The sequence below is a fragment of the Gasterosteus aculeatus genome, chromosome 4 (genome assembly GCF_964276395.1).
Source record: "Gasterosteus aculeatus chromosome 4, fGasAcu3.hap1.1, whole genome shotgun sequence".
Classification (NCBI taxonomy): domain Eukaryota; kingdom Metazoa; phylum Chordata; class Actinopteri; order Perciformes; family Gasterosteidae; genus Gasterosteus; species Gasterosteus aculeatus.
Genome location: NC_135691.1, coordinates 29,637,095 through 29,656,527, shown reverse-complemented (window position 1 = coordinate 29,656,527; position 19,433 = coordinate 29,637,095). Strand labels below are relative to the sequence as shown.

The 19,433-nt window shown below is 42.0% G+C and overlaps 3 protein-coding genes across 4 annotated transcripts; all 3 read right to left on the bottom strand.

The window, feature by feature from the left end:
• Nucleotides 1–379: 379 nt before the first annotated feature.
• On the bottom strand, nt 380–1,826 carry mrpl42 (mitochondrial ribosomal protein L42). The gene is made up of 5 exons (XM_040173419.2): nt 1,669–1,826; nt 1,339–1,402; nt 1,127–1,211; nt 729–892; nt 380–501 (listed from the first exon to the last, which is right to left on the bottom strand). Exons 1-5 carry the CDS (start codon nt 1,745–1,747, stop codon nt 456–458), a joined length of 438 nt encoding a protein of 145 aa, XP_040029353.1. The 5' UTR covers nt 1,748–1,826; the 3' UTR covers nt 380–455.
• Nucleotides 1,827–2,308: 482 nt separating this feature from the next.
• On the bottom strand, nt 2,309–7,198 carry pwp1 (PWP1 homolog, endonuclein). The gene is made up of 15 exons (XM_040173417.2): nt 6,989–7,198; nt 6,565–6,623; nt 6,235–6,419; nt 5,986–6,071; nt 5,552–5,648; nt 5,273–5,383; nt 4,912–5,042; nt 4,526–4,599; nt 4,256–4,352; nt 4,083–4,144; nt 3,875–3,986; nt 3,581–3,671; nt 3,077–3,198; nt 2,847–2,952; nt 2,309–2,707 (listed from the first exon to the last, which is right to left on the bottom strand). Exons 1-15 carry the CDS (start codon nt 7,052–7,054, stop codon nt 2,610–2,612), a joined length of 1,497 nt encoding a protein of 498 aa, XP_040029351.1. The 5' UTR covers nt 7,055–7,198; the 3' UTR covers nt 2,309–2,609.
• Nucleotides 7,199–7,711: 513 nt separating this feature from the next.
• Nucleotides 7,712–19,368, bottom strand: ano6 (anoctamin 6). Of its 2 annotated transcripts, XM_040173733.2 has the most exons (20): nt 18,787–19,368; nt 16,061–16,131; nt 15,532–15,660; nt 13,788–13,853; nt 13,422–13,709; nt 13,125–13,238; nt 12,783–12,898; nt 12,445–12,579; nt 12,219–12,324; nt 11,964–12,024; nt 11,625–11,770; nt 11,354–11,431; nt 10,845–11,073; nt 10,581–10,750; nt 10,406–10,503; nt 10,137–10,267; nt 9,833–10,038; nt 9,524–9,720; nt 9,204–9,309; nt 7,712–9,106 (listed from the first exon to the last, which is right to left on the bottom strand). In XM_040173733.2, exons 1-20 carry the CDS (start codon nt 18,872–18,874, stop codon nt 8,888–8,890), a joined length of 2,754 nt encoding a protein of 917 aa, XP_040029667.2. In that variant the 5' UTR covers nt 18,875–19,368; the 3' UTR covers nt 7,712–8,887. The 2 variants fall into 2 exon arrangements, with proteins under 2 accessions (XP_040029667.2, XP_040029668.1); XM_040173734.2 differs by lacking the exon at nt 16,061–16,131 and having other exon boundaries at nt 18,787–19,050.
• Between the last annotated feature and the right edge of the window lie 65 nt (nt 19,369–19,433).

Below are 19,433 nucleotides of genomic sequence, written 5' to 3'. Positions count from 1 at the left end.
TTTGTTTTGATTCATCATTTTTCTAAACCTGTTAGGTGGTTAGTTTTGGTGTGCCGGACCTTCCTACAGTGTTTTTTTTTTGTTGCATTAACAGATGACGGTATGAATTAACAGATATGAAAGCTCAACAAAGCCTTGTATACTCTAGGACAATCAAGTTCAGATAGAAAAATCCTAAGAATGCACAACTGACAATTATGTTTTGGTACAGGTTTAGCGTTAGCAAAATTGGCACACAAAGAAAAAGAAAATTCCCTGGTGCCAGCCGTTTTGGTATATATATTTGCACCTACGATCAGCACCTACAATCCAGGCAAAGTGTGTAAATATATAGTACATATATAGCAGCACTGGGAGTAAAAAGTCATGACAATCTACATAATATTCAAGAGTTTATTTATTATACATCATGACAAAAACACAAACGTTTGCTGCTCTGTAAGTTTGGCCTTCAACTATCTGTCCTCTGGGGGATTCTTCTTTCTGCGTCTCTGGTGGTACCTGTAAACAGTGACAAAGAAGAAAATTCCTTTGGGTCAATGTCAATCTGATATACTTTTACTTTCAGCTTTTACACTCTAGTTACATGCTGCAGTTCGAATATAAAAAGTCTACAAAAATTAAATGAAGGGTAATTATCCAAATTGACAAATGATTTAGTCTTAATAGGCCAGCATTACCCCCATACTAAACCAGACAAAACAAGAGAATATTATGTGTGTACTTACTGTCCTACCGGATACCACCGGTGTTTGGTAGTGAAAAACATCTTGCTGAGCTCCTCTATTGTGGGCCCTTTCTTGTCCCTCAAAACCTCCTTGCTCAGGTGGGCCTTTAAAATCTGGTCGTGGGTCTCAACCGAGTTGGTCAGAGGGTCCGGACGTTCTATAGGCTGCAAAGATTCATCATCATGAACACGCTTCCCTTTTATATAATTATAAAAGGTTATGCTCATTTCCAACACCCCTGTAATAATTCCTATACATTGTTTTGTACCAATTACTGATACTGTTTTACCATAATGCAGCACGCAGTCATCTTTACAACACTTTATTAACTTGTTTGCAGTTCTAAATTGCTTGAAACCACTAAAGTGACAACACATGTGTGAACTGTGTTATATTACCTGGGTAAGCTCATAGGGAACGTCAACAGTGGGATGGTGGCACACTATGGTTCTCCCATCTGAAGTCACACCAATTTCCACATTACTAAATCCAAGAGAAATGGAGGTTATTATCCTCATCAAAATAATGGGAATAATTTTACAATGACATGTCCTTTTTTTACATTTAATTGGTTTAGTCACTGTAATCATTTGCAGACGTCTTAACATACCAGTCAGGGGAATCAAGCAAAGGACCACCGACACTGGACTTCTGTCGCATTGGAACCAAACATGCTGCAAAATAAATAAAAGAGACACACACCGTCACACTTAGCAGAACCTCTCAGCTTCTAAACGAAAAAACGGAGGTAGAACCAATAAACTATTACACATTATTTAGACAAATCCAAGAGTTTATTAGTAACCATATTCTCAAGGTTAGCTTCCGTTAGCTTTGATACCCATCAGTACGCTAACAACATGGTGTACGGTTTCGTTTAAAAAGCGGAGAGAATGACGACCATGAGCAGATGCGTTGATAATGGGCTAACGGAACTTACTGTGTACATGTCGTAGTTGGTTGCCGTTAGAAAGTCGCGTTAGGAGACCGTGGAGCTTGCACAAATAACCCGACGCCATGTTCAGCACGGATGGCCTGTATGGCGTTGTGCACCACTATAATAGTTCCGTCTTGTTGTGCAGGCTCACTCTGTTTAGTTCCACTAAGCTGGGTTACCAGTCATACAAATACAAATCTAGCCTTTCATCCATTCCTACCGCAGTACGTACATTTATGTGCACTATACGCTTGGAAAAAGATGATTTCTTGTGTATTCTTTTTTTTAAACTATTTAATTGAAACACATTTTAGACTTTTGACCGCTCTTATTCTGTAGGGCTGGATAAGGTTTTAATGACATTACATCGATACCAAAGGTCATGTGCCCTTCACAATGGTTTGAAAGTGCATCACAGTCTAGTTAGTGAGTTAGTTAGTTTTTTAACACTGGCTGAATGTGCGAGCGCAGGCTTCTTCCTTTTACCAGGAAACCAAGTTACACACCTTTAATGACGGTAATTAAATGTGAAATAAGGACCATCTGCCTTTTCTTTGTACATTTACATCTGTAAATGTACAAAGAAAAGGCAAACTGAAAATAATGGTCAAACAATTCAAACATTTGATTAATTTCTCTCAAATAAAAAGCCAGAATATATTTTTAATACTCACTAGTATGTATACAAGACAAATACTCTTATTTTGTTAACACAACTTTGAGTGTACAAGCTGCTGCTGTTGTTGTTGTGGTGGTGGTTGGGACCAGTCCAGGGAGACAAGCTCAACAGGTTTTTCCGGTATGTTCAGTCCAGTATGAATTCAGGGAAACCTTTCAAATCCTTTAGGAGTGCAGCTTCATTTGTTTGAATCCTTTTAACGTGAACTACCGCAGGATGCCGAACACGGCAACAAGTTTATTCATGTTTACAAATTGTTGGCTCGTCACTCAGAAACTTCCATCTCTGCTGCAGCTGCACTGGTGGATGCCCGTGATCCGGTGTTCGGCACCAAGCGTTCTCGGCTGCCAAAAACCTCAGCAACTAAAGGCAAACCAAATAATAGATTACAAGTTTTGGGCTGTTTAAAGACAGTTATTTAACTTATAATATGCTTTCAATGAACAGCATTTATTATGCAAAGTGTGTGACACAAACAAAAAAGGAATAAAAGAAACTATACCTGCTGCAACATCACTTATATCCCAAACCCGCAAGCCTTCTCTTTGTCCCCCAAAGGCATAGACGAAGGGCATATCAGGGCAACATGACGCACAGAACAGTACACCCTGTAAAAAGTGGAGAATTAAGTTATAGAACTCCTTTAACAACCACAAACTAAGTAACTTTGACCTTGAAATGGGTCGTGGTGGAGGAATCTGAGACGTACATGCTGTGTAAGTAAGTTCTTACCATTTTCATGTCTCGTGAGTGCACAAGGTTGGGCTTATTGCCCAAAATGTCCCAAATCTTAACGTGTTTGTCAGCTGATGAGGTGACCAGGCATCCTTTGATCTGGCTGCTGAGGTTCAATCCTGCAGAAGATTTTTATATTGTACAGTCAATGTGCCTTCAAAAAAGGAAATGTATATAGAAAGAACATTTATTTCTGTCGATCCACACTCACAATACACCCAAATGCAGATTAGATGGTGGAGGACATGTAAGAGGAAGGACCCCCGCTGGTTTGATTTTGTGATCCTCCCTGTGCTCATCAAATTGTTTTCCAAAACACATCAGCCACAAGTTTCCCCACTTATGTAGCAACAAGGCCAACCCATAGTTGCATCCTTCCTAAGTGACTCCCGACCAAGTATCTCAACACGCACTGCAGAACAACAAGTGGCGAATCATCCGTGACCCGCTTAAATGACGGCTGTGGTGCACCGATGCAACAGTTCTACCTCCTCTTCTCACCTGACACTTCTTCATCGTGAGCCTTCAGTGTGAAAATCGGTTTATCCGAGCGTGCGTCCAGGCAGTAGATGAAGCCGTCCTCTGTGCTGGCCTGAAACACAACCACAGACTCGGGTTAACCGCTGAGCTTGTGAAATAAATAGAACCAGAGGGATAAACCAGGTCTATTGCACAATGAATGGTGTATACACACAAGGTGTGTTTGTAGGCATAGTTTGCAACCGCTGAAAGTTAGAAAAGGAACTTGGATAAATGATTTCCTTTAAAATGCAGCAGAGGAATTTGAGCACCTACCAGGAAGTTGTATGGTGAAAAGTGGTCCCAGGTCAGCCGCTCCACTTGACCACTAAACCTCCAGGTCCGATTGCTGTTGTCTGGACTGCGGCAGTCATACAGTACAGCGGTCCTGAAAAGAGAAACACTTGCGTCTCAAACTCACCGTTAACCAAATCTGTTTATCACCTCATTCTATCGTCTCATGACAATCAGGGATTACACGTACTTGTCAAATGATCCTGATATCAGAGTCTGTGCTTCAAATGGGTGGAATGATACTGTCTGAACCTGAAAGATTAAAAAAATGGGTTTTCCATGAAGCTAGTGCTTGCAAATTGTGAAGCAACAACAACAAAAAACCTAGTTTCATTCACCATAATTGTGTTTCTAATTACTTGCCTTGTCAGTGTGGCTGTGCAGAGTTGTGGCTGGTTTGCCTTGAGTAAGATCCCACAAGATAACCGTGTCATCTGCTGATCCACTTGCCAACACATTTCTATGGAGGAGAAGGACGATTTGCTTTAGGCTAAACAACGATGCTGAGATGCATGACTGCACACATACACAACCAAGGACCACAAACAGTTAGGAAATACGTCTGCACATTTATTATCTCCCTCCCCCCCTCCTTTTTGCTTAAAAAAAACCTAATAGCTGTAGAATACAAACCTGATCAGTTTGTTCCAGGATAAATCCAGCACTGCATCTGTGTGTCCCTCGACGGGCTCTGCTGCTGCAGCCCCCTGGCGTCAACAAGAAACGACACCATTGTGTTATTGAGATAGAACAAAGCAGGAAATGATGCAGGTGAGCAAGACGAACAAGTCTACTATCAATGGTGTCAAATATTAAAAAAAATAATCCTCACAGGAATTTTAAAAAGGCACAACATGTCAATTGTTTCATTATCAAGACATAAAACCCCATCTCTCCACGACAGATTATCCAAAGGACAAAGTTATGAAAGATATACAATTTCACCTTAAAGTAAATAAACGTAACCCCACTCTCATCATACCGATGTTGTTTAAGGCAGAGTAAGAACAGGCTTGTACCTTCTTAGCCTTTTTTTTCTTCTTGGTTGCCTTTTTACTCCCTAAAGAAAAGACTGGCTCCAAACAGTCCACCACATCCAGGTCCCACACATCTATCTTATGTGTCATGTTTCCCACGGCAGCATAGTTTCCTGTAACGAGGAAAGAGAACATGGTGAAATGCCGTACAATGGCACATTTACAGATTAGTTTCTTTTTAGTTTTTGGCTAGCTGAAGATTCAATAGGACGCTGAGAACTATTTATGTCTAAATGTCTTTCGGTTGTTAATGTCAATACAAAGTACATACAAACCGAGGCTCGGTAGGAAGAGGAACAGGATTTTAGTCAAGCTTTTTCAAAGCAAAGCTGAATTTTCTTACCGGGTTGTTCTCCAGGACTGGGGTCAAAGTTTAGCCACTCCACACACAGTGGGTAAGCTGGCAGAAGAATATCATGATGAACATACAGAGAGTCCTCCTCGGCGTTATAAACTGGAAAGCAAGAGATCAAGTGTTTAATATGGATTCCAGGGTTCTATAGAATTAATAGTTTGTTTTCTACATGTAGTTTATATTCGATAACAGAATCCAAACAAAGGAAGATGTTTTCATGTTTTTCAGGAAACTCTCTGTCATCACGTCATGTCATGAAAGGTTTACCATGGATCTCCAAGTTGCAGCAGTCCTTATCTGCCCTGCCTGTGAGAATGAGATTATCACTGGGCTTGATTTGGAAGTCGTCTCGCTCATATTGGTCCTTGGGGGAAGAACAAAGTCAGCTGAGCAATTTAGCTTTGACAAGATATAATGGGCATCAACATTTTACATCAAGCACTGGATTTTTGTGTTTTGTCAAATTTGTCCAAATAAATAGTGTGCACTCCCCTTCAATAACAGAGCTGACACATCCAAATTACATTTTTTTTTTGTAATTTCATGGTGTTTTTTCATGGCTCATTCTTGCAATAAAATAGAAAAAATTACTTCAACTGAACTGCATTCATACATGTTCGTGGTGGATATTAAGCTTTAACTGCAACTTGAATTGGGACTTTACTGAAATCTGATTTCAGGTAATCATGGAGTGCGCTTACTGTGTCTTTGAGGGTGATGTAAGGATCCTCCTGGTTAGAGCTGAACACTGTAAGCCCAGCCAGACTGTCGCCGAGACTGGTGGTCACTAAATTGAGCACAAACAAACCGCAGATATACAGTCAGACTCAGAGCTCCATTGATAAAAACACAAGCGAAGTGAACACAGTGAGCAGAAATGTGTGTCTACACACACACACACACACACACACACACACACACACAATCTTCATGAGCATCTCCCCACTCACCTGCATCCTCTTCATCATATCTATCCAGGCCATACTCGGCCAGCTCGTCGTCATCTTCCTCCTTTCCATCTTCATCGTCATCCTTTGGAAGTCCAGGGTCATCCGCTGTATTGGTATCAAGATTGTCCTCACAAGCTATACCTTCATCATCATCATCATCTTCCTCCTCCTGGGCTGCTAGTTCCCTGGTTTAAAAAAGGAAAGAATATTTTTAAAAACCACCAAACAAAAACAACACCCGCTTCAGCTGTCAAGGGTTAAACTGTAATATTCTATTCCTATTGAGTTGGACAATAGATCAGTGCAGTAATTAGTTGTATTCCAACATACCCCAGCTCTTCTTTAGCTTCATTAATGATGCGGTGTAGCTCCTCTTGGCTCAATTCAACCTGGAGTGGAATAAGAAACTTGGCTTAAACATAATAAGACATTGATAGATATAAGGAAGAGGGGAGTTGGTTTTAGCATTTTTGGGTTAAATACTTGTACTATGTATACTGTAGATGTACAAAGAAATACAAAATAAAACAATTGTTAGATCATTTAATTATTTTTTTAAATGTTGAAATACGTTAGTGTATCAACATTTTTGGTGATTCATTTTTTCTTACAGTCTTGAGGGACATATCATCTTTAAAGACATGTAGAATAATAAACTACAAGTTTAGGTAGCAGATCGTGTACGGCCTGCCATGTTGACAAGTTAGCTGCCTGTAGGCTAACATGAGCTAGCTGAAGCATGTTTACTACCTACTTTTTCTGGCGTTTCTTTAGCGAAGCCTCTCCCCACCCATCCGACACAAGTGATCTGGGCACTCATTTCACAGGAACAGGGTAGTTTTTTATCGATTCAACAAATATATACACGTAACTTTAGTCAAAACCTTTTCACCTCGGCACGCAAACAGAAAGCGTACATGTGAGTTGACACAGGGGCCTGTGTCGCCTTTAGATGACGTACTTAGAGCGTTGGAGAAAATGCCTGATCTAAAATGTAGATAAAGTCACCCACTGAGCCGCTTGGTATTAAAGATATGCAGTGATTCTTTATTGATAGCTATATATTTTTTAAATGTTTCAATATCTGTGGAAAGTAACTGTAAATACAAGAAGCAGCAGCCTAATATATATGGCAAATAAATATGTAGTTTCGAAATTCTTAGTTTCGTAATTGCTGTGGGTTATTTCATTTCTAGTATTGGCACGAACCACGTCAAGGCCAATTTTGAATACTTGCACAATGCAGCTGGCAGGCAATGGAGATTTTAACACCATGACATCATATGGTTTCATGCTGGAGAGGTATTCGATCTGTTTTTTATCTTGCTGCAGTGATAAGTTAAGTTATAAGTTATAAGTTAAGAAGGCCGTACATACTCTGTGACATCACTTATCAGTTTTTATTTCAGGTGCATCAGAGCACACTTCTGAATAAGTCCAAGATGAAAGGTTGAGAGGTTTAATTAAATGAAACCCATAACGGTGAAACGTTTTTTTAATCCTTGGACAGCTTTAAAACACATTTTATGGCACCGACAAAATAAATCAAAAATACAACATAGACACCCCCAGATAATGCTGGTATATGACACTGTTTGGTACTATATTGATGTATGGTACATTGATTTTAATCACAAGGTGAGGCAACAATACAGCACAGTTGTTGATCATAGAGTTCAGCAATAACACAGGAAATACCAAAATAATGTCTGTCACAAGACAAAACTTGTACCTTAAAATGTTGTGCGTCACATTGCATGGCACAGGAGTAGAACTCTTTAAGTACAAAGTGCATAAACAGTACAGGAAATCAGAGTACGTGAATAGAGAAGGAAACTGTACTTCACAAGACTGCCATTAATTCCTTTTACTGAAAAATATTTGCCAAACTGAATAGCCATTCGGTGTAATGCTGGAATAGCGTTCAGCTTTAAATTTATTAAAAAAATACATATTCATCATCAACAATGTATTTGAGAGTGGTGGCTTTTTGTATATAATAACACTGATATTTGATGACAGTATACAACCAAACCGGTTATGCAGACTGATGCATAGCAGTGCCGATATATCCAAGTTAAAATTAAATATAGTAATTAAACTAGAAGCTAATGTTGATGAAAATATACATAAAATGTTTTAGACAAAAAAAACAAGGTCTACACAATAGCTTTTTAGCTTTTTATAAAGCGCTTTTGACCATTGTTCAATTTCTTCCTTTAGACCAACACGGTCCTATAAGTGCTATGGACACAATTTCCATCTGCGATTGAAGACCTTGGGATACTAAGTCCTGGAAGAGCGAAGCTAAGATTGTTTATATTTATTTGCTCATCCACCAAATAGTTTGGTGTTACTAAAGTTACAAAGTGTGTGGCACTGATTTAAGAAAGTGTTTGCTGCAACATCAAAAACAAGTTGCGCAATAATCAATGCATGAATCAAAGGCACTCTTAGCGGTGATTGAGGTTAGATGCACTGTTCCTTTTACCACGGGAGTCCAGCGTGTGAGGACATTTGACGAGTAAGTGAATAAGTGGTTACTTTGTTACTGGTTCACAAGGTGTTAACACACGTGGCTAAGTCCCTCAAAAAACTTTGTAGTCATGTGTGTAACTGTATGGTCTGATGTCTTCGTCCATACGGGCTACTTTCAGAAATCAAGTTCCATCTCCTGCCCGGTCAGGGTCACCTTCCCGAAGGTGAGCGTCCCGTCATCGACTATTTTCCGACGCTTGGTCACCAGCTTGAGGTTGGTCTCGTGGAGGACAACCTGGGTCAGGTACTTCTCTCGTTTGATCTGTTCTCTGACAGCGTATGGGACGTCCGGGATCACGTAGGACAGGATGAACTTGGTGAGGTAAACAATGTGCTGCGAGAAGTGGATGAAGACACCACCATTAGTGCGTCTTGATGATAAAAGATTTTTTTTTAGTGTCAGAAAGATTTCATTTTTCTGTTCCACTTACCTCTACAACGATAATAAAAGCCATCTTGGCAGCGATCACGTGCCAGTAGTAGATCGTGTACTCGTACTGCCTCGGGTGCCCGGGACCGTATCGGAAATCTCGATACCTACAAGGCGGAAACTTGACACTCAAACATGACTGTTTTAAGTTCATCGAGAGGTTTCCGTTACACAATTAACTCTGATCATTTTTGCAAGTTATATAAATACATTTGAGAGAGAAAGTTTGGAAGCATTTGGAACATATTATCGACTAATGTTCCATTCATACACCAACAAAAACATTTGAATTTGTCCCATACAGACGGCCCGTCTTGGTACCTGCAGGTGGTGATGTTGTAAGGCGTCATCAAGGGCTTGCTATAATTGGAGAAGTCGTCGATGTTGAATACAGACAGCGAGCTGTTGATGTACCCCTGCATGGTGTGGTTGGAGTGATCTCCATACGGGTACACAGAGAAAGACCAGTAGTAGACCAAACGTGGAATCATATCGGATGTGAAAGCGATGATCATCGCCTGTTGAGACACCGGGTAAATATAATGAAATCAGGAAATGGATTGGCAACGCCATTTTCGCAATTCTCGCCGATGTGACTTATAAACAAACTCAGCTCAAACAGCATCTCACATTTGTCGCAACGGCCAATATAGCGATGCCTTGAAGAATGGGCTGCCAGGCGCCGATGTCCTGCGCCTTCTCCGGCACGATGCGGCGGAACTGGGTGGTGATTTTCCAGGCGTCCACTCGGATCTCGAACACGTTGTTGACCAGAGCCAGGATCGGCGCCAGAGGGAAGGAGGCAACGAACAGGGTCACGAAGCCAAACTGGATGACTGAAGGAGACACGCATACATCTCGGTGTAGTCGAACCCAGCGTTGTAACTAAGTCTGGATTGAAGAACAGCTCGTGCAACTGGCTCCAGGGACTTACCCATCTCCAGATACTCATAGAACAGTCCTAGTTTTGGGAGGGGCTGCAGTCGGTAGTCCTGCTCCCAGCGAGGAATCGCCGCCTCTGAAGCCCCACGCGTGCAGTGGCGTAAAATCAAATTCTTCACCCACCTATGGAGGTGCGGAGGAGAATACACAGTAACAGGGAAGTTGGAGGATGATTAGCTAATAGCCCCGTTTCAAGCAATAAGTTCACTTCTGTTCACTCCAGATTTGCTGAACCTAAAACATTTGTTTTTGGACTCTTACGGTAGCAAGACTTCTTGGATGTTGTTCCAGATGGCTTTCCCGCCCATGATGATGGACAGCTGAGTCGTCAGCTCAATCAGACAACCACCGGGATCGCACTGCAGGACAGCGAGACACCAGGTGTGAGCGAGCAAGTCAGACACGTAACAAACTGCCCATTGGGACCAAACTGTACCTCCTCGTTCCGGTATTTTCCCAAGAGGTAAACCGGATCCCCGGGATGGCCAACCGCCTTCCCTTTGAAGAAAGCGATGTAGAAACACGAGGAGTAATAGTTGACGAACTGAAAGAGGAACATCTTCATGGTCAAGCTGTTCTCGTAGTCGGTCTTGGTCCGGGGCAGCTCTGTTGTTGTGTCAGAACAACAACAAGGGGATATTAGTATTCTCAACCACATGCAAACAAGTGAATGATGGGGAAAAGTACAATTGAAACTCACCAAAATCTGTGATCCAGATGGCGACGCGCTCATAGAGAATGTTGAGGATCATAATTACGACAAAGCTGATGAGGGAGGCTGTGACAGAAGTGGCCATCTGAGGCGTCACATACTCCTTTAAGGGCTCCAGTTCCTTCAGGTCCTGCGCTCTGAGTTTAGCCGAGAAGGCGAAAAAGGCCGCCAGGCGGTAAACGATGATGGCCACAATGGACGCCAGGATCAACAGAATCTAAAGGACAAAAAAAAGTTGAGGAAACAAAACGAGAAGTGCTTTTTTTGATGCGTCCGTGGTTTTTTAATTCTGTCCTAATCATTGTAATTTATCAAGTTTTTAACTAGTAATTTAACAAGTTTACTGGGAATAACTATTAATTTGGTCATTATTGTAACTAGTGAATCATTAAACTTCCAATTAATACAATTAAAAACAACCTAAGAATTCAACGCTCTCTAAGTAGATGGAATTTAAATTTCCAATGAAAAAGTAATTCATGATTCATGTACATTACCCAGAATAAGACGGTGCCAATTCCTATTGACACCCGAACACATCGTTCACAGGCTGTGTGGGGCACGAGTTCTTTGACCTAAATCACAAAGAAACGCAGTAAAATCCTGGGCTTAAAAAACAACAAAGCCAGACGTAAAACCCATTATGTTCACATAGTTTACACTTTTAATATCTCTCTACTTTTTTAAATTATTATTTTTGTTCCAGCGGGATTTTTCGCCGGGCTTGTGTAGTTCTACGTCATTAGAATATAATCCAATGAGTTTTACCCCTGTGACGGGGTTCTTCCTCTCATGGATGCACTTTGCTTCATATTCTGGGCGCGGTGGCTCTTCCTGCTCCAAAAACTCCACGGTGTCCCACGTGTACTCCAGCTCCGCCTGGTAACGCTTCCAAAACTCCAGGAACAAAGTGACTAGTCAGGAAATGAACATGAGCAGGGAAAAAAAGATGAAGCGCATAATGAGAAAGAAGGAAACATCGGAATACACTCTGTACTGTCAGTCACTTCCTGTGTCTGTTTAGCCTTTAATAATGCTGAGAGATGAGGACATGATATGGTTAAAATATTCTGTTATTAAAGCCAATGGGAAACTTGAACAACTTACCCCAGATTGACATAAAAACTGCAAACACCAATGTTCCAAAGTTATCAAATATGCAAAGTTTCTAAAAGAAAAAGAGGAAAAAAGAAACACAGACCGTTGTGCTTATATGCAAATCAGTTCCAGACATAACCGTTTTTGTACGGAAATAGCAGCATCCATCACACGTGCAAAGTAGGTTCTTTCTTTTTCTTTGCATATTCTGCAACATGAGCAGGGGGACTAAAACTTTGAACAAACATAGAACGCCTAACTCACTTTCGAAGCTTCGCAGGTGCTGTTCAACTTCCAGTAGTTGCATTCTCTGTCACACTGCGGACACATCACAATATTCCCTCCAATGTCAGGACTGCACACCTCCTTGCTGCGGTTATTAAAACATAGGACAGAGACGATCAGACATGGAAATATCCCAAACATTATACGTCATCTAATTATAAGTTAATTCATTGTAATTAATCGAAAATCCACAAAACAGATGTACCTCCAGGTGCTGGTTTCTTGAGTCTTGTATCCATAAATGAAACAGCTGAGTCCCACAACAGCAGCCAGAGCCAGCATCCTTGTGTAGAAACCCAACCAGGCAAAGTAAATGCCAATCTTCTCTCCATAATACTTCCTGCGAAAACAAGAAAACAGTTTGAATCTTCGGCGGATCTGCAAGAAATATCCTTCAAGGACAAAGACGTCAGAGAGATTTTAATAGGTTTGCGGTTCTGAAACTTTTTCTGGACAATACACGGCACCAAAAGCATTTCAGCTTCAGCTGTCACGAGGGCGTCCTACATGCATTTGTGATGAGAGCGTGAGGATTGTGTTCACCGAATGAGGTTAAGTGGTTGCATCTTGTAGAAGCTTTTTGGATGAGCCCATTCCTCATAGAGCAGGAATCTCTCGTTGGGGCAGCTCTCCTCTTTGGACGTGACGTTGAACCTGCACTGAAATAATAAGAACAATACAAAAAAACAAAGAGGAATTTTCAGTAAATTCATTAACTTACATCAGGAATCAGGAATCAGGAATCAGGAAACATTTATTAGCCAAAATATGTCAAACATACAAGGAATTTGTCTTGGCGGTTAGTGCGTCATCATGCTACACACGGCTGCTACAAAACTAGAAAAGGCCTGAATCACACGTGTATGACTGTAACATGTAACTTACGTCATGGAGGGGATAGGCGGCTTTGTACACTCCTCCATCCAGCAGTTTGGTGATGCCAAACTTCTTAATCTTCCCTCGTATTTCATAGGGAGCACGACTCAGGATGTAAAATGCCTAAAAGAAGAAGACATTTTTAGTCATTCATCTGTTTACGGACAAACATATAACAATCTTAAGATGGTTTCAGCATGAATTTGACTCATCTTCTGAGCACAGGACATTAACACCCAACCAAATAAATATACAATAATAAAGAAGCTGCGAGTGGCCCGACGCGACCCCCACGAGACAACTTGCCATTCTGCTCCTCATGGACGCAGTGAAGAAGACGTCTTTGTCCCTCACGTAGAAGAGATCCAGGCGGTCCTTCTCGAAGGGGGCGGTAAAGAACTCTGCCTCCTTGGTGATCAGGTCTTCGTTGGGGTAGAAGCGCTTGGTGATGCAGGAGAAGAAGCGCAACGGGGAGGGGCGCAGGGACTGGTCGTTGAGCTGGATGGGAAGCTTGATGTGCAGGACTTCGGCGTAGGTGCACTGCACGTCCCACGGCATGTGGACTTTCACGAATAGCAGTTTGTCGTCTATTACCTGCGGAAGGACAAATGAGGTCTGCGTTTAATATTAGGCCCAGTCAGAGAAACCTTCTGAAAAGGGTGATGTACCTACAGATTTAGTCGCTTCCAGCTCCATTCCCATCTCCATCAGGCTGGCCTCAAAGTACTCTCGCCGCCGCTACGGGGAACGACACAAGAAAAGTTTTGAAGCTCCCTGATTTAAAGCTCCCACCCGCTCTCCAGCCATTATGATTCTGTTTATTTACCGGGTGAGACCATATGCATGTGTGTGCCAAACTGGCAGTGTAAATACTGAGTATTTGTCGAAGGACTTCAAAAAGAGATTATCCTTATACACAAAAGTATTATTTATTACTATTATCCCTCTGGTAAATGTTCATGTGACGCTAATTTATTTTGTATCACATTTCCATAACGTTCCACTGCACACTGCGGCAAAAAAGATGACAATAATGGGAGCAAGTCCAAGCGCGTTCTTGAGTGGTGGCATGTCAAACATTACAGAGAACGGAATCCCGGACACACAGAACCGCCACACAACTTTTACTTGGACCAAATGCACGCAAATTCAGGATGAAAAAGTACAAGACAAGTCATGTAGAAAGGGGCAACTAATTTTTCAGTTGGTGAGTTGGAATGAAATTTTATGTAACGCCGTTGCACGTTTTTTCACGCGGTGCCAACCCTGTTGAACGTTTCATGACGTGGAGAAAATACATCCACTACATCTAGACAAACGAGGGGAGTCATTTTTGAAAAAATGTATTATGATAACAATTTAGACAACACTCTCTGAACCGGGACACACCCTTAAAAGATAAAGAGCGTGCCGAAAAAAAGATTCGGCAACTTGTGTTTGACCCTGGTTCAGTTCTGGGATTAAAAACAAAGCACAGGGAGTGCCTGGTAGAGACTGTTGCTCTTCCCATCACTTTTTGGCTTTAGCTTGCTTTGGGTTGATTTCGAATGACGGATTGCCTCATCTGTGAATCTGTGGCGAACGAGCTCATGAGCTGTGACTTTACCAGTCGGCCTCTTTTCTAAAAAGGAACTGGACAAAACTTGCTTACACGTATCGCGTCCATTCACTCCAGAAAAATAACGTGAATGATTTTCGCCGACTCCGTTTCCAAGAATACAGTTGCAACACTTCAGACCTCAAAGGTCTGTGGATCTACACGCATTATATGACACAACCTTCACACTAAGTCTATCATGAAAGACGCTGGTAGCAACAAAACAACACACCGGAGTATTTAAACACGTCCCAGTGTCCTTCATTGATGATGTGTTAAAAGCAGGTAGCAGGTTGAAACACTTGTCCAAGGTTAAATTCAGTAAAAGAAGACGTACAACCAAAATAATCGGATTTTGTTTTGTTTTTTATTACGGTTCTTTGGAGGTTGAAGTGGAGCAGTGATGCTCTTCATTTCCACCACTTGCCCGTGAGAATCTAGTGACCGAACCACCGAGTCGCTATGCGCGTTGAATGGTTGAGAGATAAAGTGCGAGGGGAAGCTCGAGAACAATGTGAGCCGAGCTGTTCTTATTTCCAAGATTATTAAAGTGTTATTTAATGTACTGTGCTTATTATTCACTAACACTTAATTCAAAGTGACAAACTGGCATCCTGAAAACTCCCTTTGCAAACAGGCACGAAGCAATAGATTTCATATGTGTAATTAAACACACAACATTACATCACCCGAGGAGGACGCTAGATGTTTTTATGAGAAAACTACCACTTAAATAGTATGTTATCCACTAAGAGAAATTATGTGCTACTAAATCTTAGACTAAAAACACTTGAGGAATCTTAAAAATGAAAGGCTGACCTTGTGCCGCTGAAACGTGTGCCTCTTCTCAAACTCCTTCTTATCCTCATCTTCGTAGACGAGGATAAAGTCGATCCTCCGCACGCCGTCGTTGAAGAACAGGGAGTCGGGTTTGTCGTTAAACTCGACCTGAGGGCAACAAAAACGCAGGCCGGGTAAGTCCACCTGCCGGAACTCGTACTCCTCTTCCTCCATGGTCCCGTACATGGTGCACACGGAGAAGAGAGAGGAGATCCGTGTGCGTGAGATGTTGTCGGGTACTGACATTGACCACACTTTTTAACGTGTGATGTGTAAAGCAAACATTAGGAGATCCGCCCTCTCTCTCTCTCTCTCTCTCTCTGACCAAACAGACTTGAATACTAAGCTCTTACAAGCACATTATATCACATGCGTGGTTTCGTATATTAACACGTTTGATCTCTGCCATCTGTGTCGTATTCATCAGAATATTCATATGAATCATCACACATTCAGGTACGGGTCTGCTGCTACTGAAACTGACACCAACATCACTGTGTAGACTCACCAGCAGCGCTTTGGTGATTGTTGCTCCTTCTTTAATACTGTGATACGTTGGTAAAAACTCCTCGGGGTAAACTTTGAAAATATGAACAAAAGCATGAATGTGAACAAAGACGTAAAAATAAACACATTTAGTTGAGCTCAAAACGCTACTTTGGCAGGCTGATATCACCGTGTTATGGGCATTTAAAAAGGATATGAAACAAGCTGTAGAAATTTCAATGGCCGCAATTTTATGCATATTTATGTATAATTGGGGTGTCAAAATATACCGTTACAACTTTGAAGAATCTCTTTTTAATCCTCAACTCTGCAGTGGTAAAATCCAATCACAACACTAATCAGGGTAAATGGCATTTGGCTTCTAAATCATCTACACAGTGTGCACAATACATAAAGAAATATTGATATCATGTAAACAATACAGACATTAATGTTAATTATCCCACGCATCTTCAATCAGACTTTTTGTACAGTCAGGGTGTCAGACACCTCGCTACACACACATTCAGTGTAATTCATTTGCCAATAAAGTTAGCAAACGCATAATTAACAAAGATGGGTTCATATACCATTATGTTGTTGTTGTTTTTACCAAAGGCTTGCCTGAACTGAGGTCGGTTCAAAAAATACTAAAATATATTTTAGAGATCGTTGATGTTGCCCGTGACCATGAAAATCATTTAAATGTTTGAAGTGGAAGAAAAAGAAAGATGACCGCTAAAACCTTTTTTGGAGGAGGAGGGGGGTCGCATGCTATCCACCACAGGAAGTACGACACAGTTACGTTGTATGTTCCCATAACGTAGAAACAACAGCAGCTGACTTTCTGTTATCTGTGCGTACTGGCTGAGCTCAGCCTTGGTCGTCGTGGTTAGAGAAGGTGTGCTGGGAAGCACAAGGTTGTTGGTTCGATTCCAGGCTGCCCCATGTTCCATGTCGAAGTGTCCCTGAGCAAGACACCTAACCCCTAATTGCTCGCCGGGCAAAAATGTGAAAAAGCCATGGGTTTAAAGTGTAATGTAAATCGTTTTGGATAAAAGCGTCTGCTAAATGACCTGTAATGTAAAATGCCTGTCCGCCTTCTTAAATCTTCCATTTGCCAGTGAAGGTGCTGCTGACCTCACAGGTACTTCACGTCCCACAAAAATACCTCTGACCGGGACAATGTCCGTGTTCCACCTCAGTGGCGCCCGCTGAAGCAGCAATGGCTGCTACTCATTTGAAATTTCCAAAAGCAGAGACCCTCCTAAATCAAGGCCCGCCAAACCCATGCAGTTTCTTTTGTACTGCTTAACTAGGTCACCATGTGGTCAAAGGATTGAAATCTGCTCTTGGCGTTCACACGGCTGACAGCATCGGGCGACATTGCATGCATTTTCATATGCGTCAGAATTACATCATACGTAACTTTTGCTTTCTTTTTAGATGACACTGCATCCAGTAGGGAAAGCCCTGCAATCTTTCCATGTAAAGTAGAGGGCGATGACAAAAACTAGCCGAAGACAGATGTTGTTTTCAAAACACTGGCCATGGTAACAATCGGGGGGGGGCACTTCGTTGTGGAATAACTGTTCACCATATTATCCTCTGACAGGCCAACTGTCCGAACCAGTAACAAACTGTAAACTCTTAGGAAACCCTGACAGTCAGTCAGTGGGTAGGATTATTTTGAATAGCGTGTTTAATGCCCCCAAGTTGTCTGCTTTCGTGTCGCAGCCCACTTCCTCTCTAGCGAACATCCTCCGTGACAACACGCGTAAAACAAATGGAGCAAAAAACTTGTTTTTACAGCATGAAGCTGCATTTTGTTTGACCAAAAGAACACTTGACTTACAACAGAAGAGAAATAAATTCTGATCTTTGATGGTGTTTCTTATGTTGTAATGGCAGCATCACAGGCTGCCTGATTAAATGGAGTGAACTTTGGCTTGTGCTTTGTGCTCCACAGTGAAAACTATTAGCCATGTAATTTGTCAGGGCCTTCTGCATAGTTTCTCACAACTATTTGAGTTAAGCCAAAGGACCAATTGTCTCTCAGTGAGCTGTAAGGGGGCCAAAGCAGGCCGTACCAGCATGTCATAATTGCACAGACAGGACTCAAAGGAAGTCACCGGCTACGTGACGACCGTAAAAGTTCAGTTCAGTTCAGTTTGTGGCGTCGGGGGCGTAAGACTTTCGTAAAGCACGAAAGAGTGTGAAGAGATGGGAACTGTTCTAGTTTGAGGCCTTCCAAAAGGGCACATGAGACAAAGAAAACAGGGAATCCAGATGTCTTTTCGGGGGGCGGTTTTGTCCAATAGGGAAATCACCACCCTTATACTTAAAGCTGGAATCATTAGCACCAAAATGTGCCAAAGGTAAAAACTATGCAAATGGTACACAGCATAAGTGGCCTAGTAATAAAGGGCAACTGTTTTTTTAATTACCGTACCTAAAGTTCACATAAGTGGGTGTGTTTAAAAATAGTGTAATTTCATCTAAAATGTAGAGAAGTAGAATAAAGATAAAAACGTCTCAAAATTGCACCTAATAGCAGACGAGATACTGCGTGCTATTTGATACCTCTTTTTACGTGATTTTAAAACACTTTGAGGCGGTTACGCCGATCAGAGCTTCAATGTTTAGACGACAAACAAATGCGCCTCAACTACCACATGTGGAGAGCGGATACATCCGCAAAGCGCCCGTAAAGCCGCGCAACGTGCGCATCCAACACAAGACTCTTACCGACTTCCTCTTCTATCATGCCCGAGGAAGAGCCCCCCTCCAGGTCATCATTCACGGGGTCCATCTCGTAGATGTCGTTGGTGCTCATGGTCCTCGTCCGCTCGCATCACCGAAAGTAGAAAACTACTTGTTTTACTACTAACTACTAACTGTGTTACAACAGCGTCACGGCGCAGGCGCGTCCTCCACGCACTCTTACTGCATTCCTCAACAGGATAAAGTTTTGCTCAAGTGGTGACTTGAGAGAATGGAAATCTCACGGGTGGGGTCGGCGGAGGAGGAGGCTGTTGTTGCGGTTGTTCAGCCCCCATTTGACAGATCAGGTTGCGCCCACTTCACTCCTCCAAAGTTAACCCCGAAGTCTTATCAAGTTGACTTATGGACACACTTGGTTTGGGTGGAAAAATGTATTTCTGTTTTTTTCTCCAGATGTTTGGTATTCGGGTCTCCAAGGCAACGGCGCGAGCCGATGCGTTGCGTGACGCTCCGAATTCATTCCACGTGATTCATTCACACGCTGCGTGCGTTCCCCCCGCAGTCAACCGTTACCCGCCGTGCAGATGCGGGTTTCTGTTTTGTTAATCAGAGGTATCATCGTAAACGCCCTGATGTGTGCCCGGAATAGTCTGATTGTACCCGTATCTCCT